The sequence below is a fragment of the Miniopterus natalensis genome, chromosome 2, assembly GCF_054644295.1.
Source record: "Miniopterus natalensis isolate mMinNat1 chromosome 2, mMinNat1.hap1, whole genome shotgun sequence".
NCBI classification, from domain to species: domain Eukaryota; kingdom Metazoa; phylum Chordata; class Mammalia; order Chiroptera; family Miniopteridae; genus Miniopterus; species Miniopterus natalensis.
Window position 1 is genome coordinate 162,727,251 of NC_142082.1, and position 7,711 is coordinate 162,734,961.

General features: G+C 40.9%; 1 protein-coding gene across 1 annotated transcript; it reads right to left on the bottom strand.

Annotated features, from left to right (window-relative positions):
- Positions 1–307: 307 nt before the first annotated feature.
- PDE6H (phosphodiesterase 6H) lies at positions 308–4,207 on the bottom strand. The gene is made up of 3 exons (XM_016197497.1): positions 4,074–4,207; positions 2,609–2,649; positions 308–384 (listed from the first exon to the last, which is right to left on the bottom strand). Exons 1-3 carry the CDS (start codon positions 4,205–4,207, stop codon positions 308–310), a joined length of 252 nt encoding a protein of 83 aa, XP_016052983.1.
- Positions 4,208–7,711: the final 3,504 nt, after the last annotated feature.

Sequence of the window (7,711 nt, forward strand, 5' to 3'; positions counted from 1 at the left end):
TAGATTCAAAGGGCTTAACAAATAAATAACATTTAGACAAATATTGATGACTTCTAACCAGCTGATAGGAAAAGGTGGTCAGGTTTGAAATGTCCCAATAAAGTGTTTCACCCACTATTCTGAGCTAAACTGCAATGTATGAGAGATTCTGACACTAAGAGAACTCAGCAGTAACTTACAGGAAATGACTGTGTAAGACAAAGAGCCACTTCCGAACAAGACTGAATTTCAAGATTCCATAGGGCAAACTCAGTAGGGGAAAGGAAATCAAAGCAGATGCTGTTGAGAGTGGCAGGCCTCTGGTGCCTCAGATGATCCCAAACTGAGCGAGCTCGTGCAACTCCAGGTGGCTGAAGGCCTCCCAGGGGCAAATCACTGTGATATCTGCAAGAGAGGGGAGAAGAGTTTATAAGCCAACCTCACCCCCAGGAGGGCCTCTTTTGCTCAAAAAGACATCCTTCGGGCAGAAGACACCTCCTCTTCTCTCCTATTCATTGGCCAGGTGACTGAGAAGTTATCTAGAACGGCCTTGACGCCCAGAGCATCCAACCATTTGCTTAATTAGTCCCCTGAGGGCTCTGATGGCCCCAGAACAGGACCTCCAGGTATCGTTGTTGGTTCCATTCTGCATCCTCTTTGGGGAGGTGACCCAAGGCTTTTGACTGGGGCTACCCTGTGGGGGTGCCTCTCACTGATCTCCCGGGGATCTCTCCAAAGCCCAACCACTAAGGAGGGACCAGAAGTAGAATTCTAGTCAAGCCAAGGATTAAAATGAGAAACAGAAGTGTTTTAAATCCCATGGCCTGGAAACCCACAGCCTCCTTTACTCCCTACAGCCCAGGTGGGCTCCTTGGGCTTCTCCGACTTATCCTTCAGCTCCTTTACATTTTGAAATGCCTACATCCAATTGAATATTAAGAAGTGTTCTCAAGAGATCCTCTAATCCAGTCTCTTGCATCAAGCAATAAGATATTATTGTCCCTGAGTTACAGAGAAGCTGGTTGATACCCAGAAAAAGTAAACACCTAGCAAAAAATTGCACAGTTGCATAGATGGGACTAGAACCGGATCAGAGACCTAAAAAATTATTCAGTGTAAACCTCTATTATTCCAAATATGTTAGCAGAGTTAAAGATATCTTCCAGAGTGGATTTACTGGTCTTAAGTACATCTGGCCAAAATATAGACGCAGTTGATTTAGAAAAATAACACATGAGCTTTATAAAGTGGTTAGAAATTTTATTTGAGATCCCTGAAGTGGCATTTGACTGCAAAAAAAAAAAAACACCAAATACACTGAGAATTGCCTGATAAGGACACTAATTACTATGCATGCCAGTATTTGTCAGTGTATTGGGTGAGTGGAAAACTTATTTCCACACAAAAGCCTGCACAAGCATGTTTATATCAGCTTTATTCATAATTGCCAAAACTTGGAAGCAACGAGGGTGTCCTTCAATAGGATAAATAAACTGTGATACAGCCATACAGTGAAATATTATTCGGTGATAAGAAGAAACCAGTTATCAGCCATGTAAAGACATGGAGGAACCTTAAATGAAAGAATATTGCTAACTGAAAGAAGTCTGGAAAAGCTACACTGTATTATTCTAACTCTATGACCATTTGGAAATGGCAAAACTATGAAGACAGTAAAAAGATTAGTGGTTGTTAGGAGTATGTGGGGTGGGGTGAATGGATAGAGCACGGGGGTTTGGGGGACAATGAAACTATTCTGTATGAACCTGTAATGGTGGATACATGGCACTGTGCATTTTTCAGAACTCATGGAACTGGACAACACCACAGAGAATGAGCCCTAATGTAAACTATGAGCTTTAATTAATAATAATGTATCGATACTGATTCATCAATTGTAACAAATGTACCACATTAATGCAAGTTATTAATAATAAGGGAACCTACGTGCAGGGGGAGGGAGTGGCAGAGGGAGTATATAGGAACTCTGTACTTTCTACTTAATTCTTCTGTAAACCCAAAACTGCTCTAAAAAATAAAGCCTGTTAATTTTTCAAAAGGAATATGCAGTAATTTGCATTCATTATCCAATGCAGAAAAATTCTAAGCAATGAAAATCATATTGCATTGGATACTTTCAGTGTACAGAGCCCTGCTCTGGGTGCCAGAGAATGTGTAAAAAGAGGAAGCAGGTGAAGGAGTGGTTGGCCTGGTAGAGTGGAAAGGCTCTCTAGGCACCACCCTGTTTCCAATACCTCACTGTGGCCTCAGATTGTCACTTAATTCCGCTATGTCTCAGATTTCTCTTCTGAAAAATAAAGAAGTTGGTCTAGACTAACTCTGAGAATCTTTGTACCGAACCTGCAATTCACCATTATATCCTCAATGGTCGTTTAACAAAACAGGAGAATTCATTAACTGTTGGGCTTAGCCTGGTTTCTTTCAGAGTGTTTGCCTCTCAGCACACATATACTTACTTGGGTCAAATTAAAACCCCACAATTAAGTCTTCAAAGGATCTGCTGCCTTAGGTTTTTCACGTAAGTTTCAACTGCCCCTGAAAGCCTGAAGCAGATAAAAAGATGAAACTTCAAGTGTAATGTCCTCACTTAAGTCTTTGGGTGGCTCACCTGTTCCTAGCCCTTCCATGCCTGGAATGTCATCTCCAAACCTATGGAAAAAAATAAAAATTAGCTGAAGTCAGAGCAAAAGGATGCTGGAATGACTCACTTGGAGAGTTTCATGACTCAAGGGGAAAGAAGAAGGAGTTTAAACTTTTGTATTTGAAAAACTCCTCATGTGTGCATTGGATTAAAGTAAAGAAAATGACACTCAGATAGGTTTTAAACAGTGTATCCCAGTGGAAAGATATTTTCTTCCTATAAAAATTTAACTTAAAACAATAGAGCTCCAGAAAGAATAACCAGTGGGGCGATTTAGTCAAGCTTCACTTTTAAAAATAGTAATTGGAATGAGAAAGCAACATGAGAGGCATTAAAATGATTAATTCATTCATTTGTTTAGTTACCCAAAAGTATTTTATTAGGCATCCACTATGTGCCAGACGCTGTGTTAGGTGCAAGAAGTTAAGGAAAAAAGAAATAATTTTCTCTGAGTGAGCTCTGTCTCAAGGAACAAATGAAAACAAATAAATGTAACACAAAATAGTACAAGCCATGATAGCTGAATGTACAAAAGGCAAACAAAGAATTAATAATAGCGACTGGCTAAGAGAGTCCGAAATGGCTTCAAAAAGAAATTAACTTATGAGTGTGTGTTGAAAAATAAATAAGACATTGCCAAGGAGAGACAGAGAAAAACAAAGAACTTAAGACATAAGATTGAAGCCATAAAAATAAACTATAAGGTCTAGAAATGGCCGGTGTTAACCTGCACTCCAGATTAAAGCAGGGGGTACACTGGTGAAAGGGAGTGGTTAGGAAAAGTCTGGAAGGTCAAGTCCAAGGTTACTGTGAAAGGCTCCATTTGCCATGTTGTCTTTGGCCTTGGACCTGGGAGCTGAGAAAGTATTCCCGGGCTAAAAACATGACTCAGGGAAGATTGTGGCAGAGAGGAAAACAAGGTGGGGTGGAAATTTTTGTAAGTTTGCTTAATATTGTGAGCATTAAATCTCCAGACTAGATGTGGTACATATGCCCAATGGAATACTACTCAGCTACAAGAAAAGACGAAATCCTGCCGCTTGTGACAACATGGGCGAACCTTGAGGATACAATATCATGCTGAGTGAAATAAGTCAGCCAGAAAAAGCTAAGAACCATATGATTTCACTCATACGTGGGATATAAAACTGAAAGCTGTGGACACGGATAGCAGTGTGGTGGTTGCCAGAGGAAATTTGGGGGGAGGAGAAAGGGGCCTGATATATGGTGCTGGAAGATGATTTGACTTTGGGTGGTGGGCACACAGTGCAATAGACAGATCTTGTATCATAGAAATGTGATACAAGAGACCTATATGATCCTATTAACCAATGTCACCCCAATAAATTTAATTTAGAAAAAACAAAACACCAAAGCAGTTTTGTGAGAGAAAAGAAACAATAGAAAGTCTTCTTTTTCATCTTGGTCTTACCCTTTCACACCCTTCTTAGGAGGCTTGCTCTTGAATTGACGAGTCTGCCTCTGCTTGAACTTGGGGGGCCCTTTGCGTGGAGTGGTGGGACCCTGGCTTGAAGTTGGAGGAGCCAAAGTAGCATTGTCACTCATTCTGATGGTCCTTGGGTGGCCGATGGTTCTCCTTCAAGCTCCTTAAACAGTGAGAGAGAGAACAGACCCTTTGAGGTATGAGGACCGTTGCTTAGGACCCTTCACTGTAAACTGGGAAACAAAAGCGCCTTCATAAGGAAGCTTAAGCATTTTGTGTTGACACAATAGGGGAGAAGTTTCATCTTTTAAAGAGATTTTAAAGAAAATACTGTATAAGTCAATGGAGACACTCAATGTAGTGGCATACACACTGACAACTGACAGATGTCAAAACTCTAGGTAGATTTGTTGTTCCAGTGAATCTGCCACTGGCTTTCAATGTGCTCACCAGCTCCAGCATCCGTAAAGGATGAGAATCGGCTAAATTATATCTACAATATTTCCAGCCCTGATATCGTATTTAAGCTTTATGTATTTTTCCACAGAGCTGCAAAATAACCTGACTCTAAATGTTTACTTACCCATTTTTATGGCCTTTGTTCTTTAGAGTCTTTATTTTATTTAATCCTCACATGATCTAAAGACTCCTCTCCTAGTTCTGGGGGGTGATTATGTAATTGTCTGGACAGGGGTAGCTCTGAATCAAGTATACCAGCATCCATGAAAGTATGCAGCACATCCCAGTACACACGCACACACACGCGCACACACACACACACACGCACACACACAGGAAAGTCGATGCAGGGCGATTAAGCAGTAAATTTGTGATTTAACTTCATATCCAGACATGAAGTTCTTCAGCTACACATTTCTCAGAAATCGTCAATGCTTTCTCCTCTCCAAATCATGGGCCTATCCAATATGGTTTTCCCAGACTTTCATTTTAGTTAAAGAAATGTAATTGTCACTCTTCAAGTACAAATCAAAGAACATGATTAACAGAGGTGTATTTTAAAAACAAATATGCTAAGCTAAAGAATTATTTTTCTTTCTTCTTTTCTATCAAAAATGTTGATGATATTTACTCTCAGAAGGAAGATTCTGGAAAGCTCCAAAGAACTTCCCTGTGACCTTCTCCATCCAACCACAGAGACAGTGGACCTTCACCTTACAAAGCCCTCAGTGGCTTAGGGAGTACCCTGCCAGCTCCTCTACTCACTGAAGCCCATTCTTGGGCTGTGGGCCCTCTCCTGCCCCGGTAAACAGGCAATGTTTGTGCCTCTCCAAGGTGTGGTTCGGACCATGGGAATTGGTGGTGGGCATCCAAGAGTGGCATTATTCTCAGAGTGTGCCACCAGTAACTGACACATCTCAGTTCTGCCAAAGCCACAGAGAAAAACTAGAGAATTTCTCTAAGATCAAATTTTTTCGACTTCTCAATTCTTTCAAACTAATAAGAAACCACAAACTTTCCTTTCTCTCACCTGGAGAGCCTAAGATTAGGATTGTCAGATTTAACAAGTAAAAATACAGGACACCCAGTTAAATTTGAATTTCAGATAAACAAGTTTTTTTAGTGTAAGTATATCCCAAATATGTAATGGTACATACTTATACCAAAAAATCATTTCTTATTTATCTGAAATTCAAATTTAACTGGGGATCTTCTGTTTCATCTGGCAACACTAACTAGGATCCTACTATGTTATATCTAGAGTCTGTAATGTGAGAGCCTAAGATAAACCAAATTAATCAAATTACCTTTTGGGGGCAAAACAGTATAAAAAGTATGTGCTTTAGAATCAAATAAACATAGTTTCCAGCTCCTGTTCTATAAAACTAGCTATGTCACCTTGAATAAGTTGCATAACCTCTCTGGGCTTTATTCTATCTATAAAATGAATCAATACCTTCTTTTTAGGGTTATGGAGGAAATTAAATGAGATAATGTAAATATAGCATTTGGTGGAAAGTGCCCAAAACAGAGTAACTAAGTACTAGACCTTCTGGGAGTCAAGGAAGCCATGCAAACCAATCTACAGTTGCAACACAGGTTCACCTTTTCTTGGGCCACCTGCTGAAGAGCCCTTGTCATGCACCCAAGAAGCGATTGTCATCAGCTCTTATTAGGTAATCCTCTGTGTCCTTCAAATGCCCCAACTATTAACTTATTCCTTGTTTCTGTCTTAGAAGGAATTCTGCCTTCCTTGGATTCTTTCGACACCCCAAACATTAATGCCAACAAATTTAAAAATCACACTTGACTTCCATCTTCCCCTGAAAACATTTATTTTTTTCTTTGTTTTTTCTTTTTCTTTTTTTTTTTTTCATATTTATATCATTTTGTACATCTAGGCTTGGACAGAGTTCATGTTCAAGTGCGATGCATTGTTTGAAAGAATTCTCCTCAGAAAGGGCTACATCCCAGTTGCATGGTTAATCCCTGGATCATCATGGCCCTCAGGATTTGCACTATGGATAATAATTGTTACTATGTTTATTGTGTGTCTTATGTACAATATTCATTGTTAAGGTCCTAGGACAGTCACAGTCTCAAGTGTTTCTGTCAGAGATCTGCCTTCCTTTTCTCCCTGTAGAACCTTTGGGAGGGACAGGCCAGATATGACAATTTCCTACCCGGGAAGTCAGTCCTGTCTGCCACAGATAACACCAAAGGCGGAACTTATCCCAACGGTGCTTTGCTAGGGATTCCAAGAGCATCTCTGGAGCTGAATAATCCTGAATTTAGTATAAATCTAGACTTGCCTTTAGCTATAAGAGGAAGTTTCACATTTTTGCCTCTAAAACTATCAAGCAATCCATTCCTTTGTGAAGCAGAATATATTCCTGTTTTTTAACCAACATTAGCCCTTCCCCTTTTAAGAATACAAACTACTCTTTTGCAGAAAGAAGTGAAGGCAACAATGTAGTATTTCAAGGCATAATTTTGTAGGGAAGCAGCCAGGATTAGACCCAAGGCAGCAGACACTGTAGGAAGCTCTGGGCCACGATCCTCTGTCAATCCCCACTAAGGAGAAACAGTTTCAGAAGCTCTTGGGTCAGCCTTTCTGATGCTGCTATTATCACCCACGATTCCAGTTTCCTCAGCAAAGTTACTGGCAGGTAGACAATTTGATTGTCGATGGAGTAAGAGAGGGTGTGGGGAAGCAAGAGGTACAGGAGCGCTCTTTCCTCCTGTGGAGCTGGGCCCGTAAACGTCACTCGGGGTCTTGCTGAGGCACAGAGAATCAAATAATTTGGAGAACCAAGAAAACCCCAACCCAAAGACGTGAAAAAGCAAAAACAAAAGTCCAGAAAGTACCTTGCTTCACACTGGAACAAACAAACACTTTGACCTCAGAGGGAGCAGGCCCAGCCACCCGCACTGCGCTGCGGTTGGTCATTCCCCCGACGACGGCTCTGGCTCCCCTTCTCCAGCCTCCCGGTGCCTGAGCCAAGTTTTCAAGCACATCTTGGGAGTCAAGTCCTGTTTGCTCTGTGGTCATGTAGTGCCCCAGATCACTCCTTTCCCAGAATACCATTTTCTATGGAGCCACAAAAAGGGGGGGGGGGTCTGTTTTGGGTTCGTTCTAAATAAATAAAGTAATCAAGGTTTTGCAG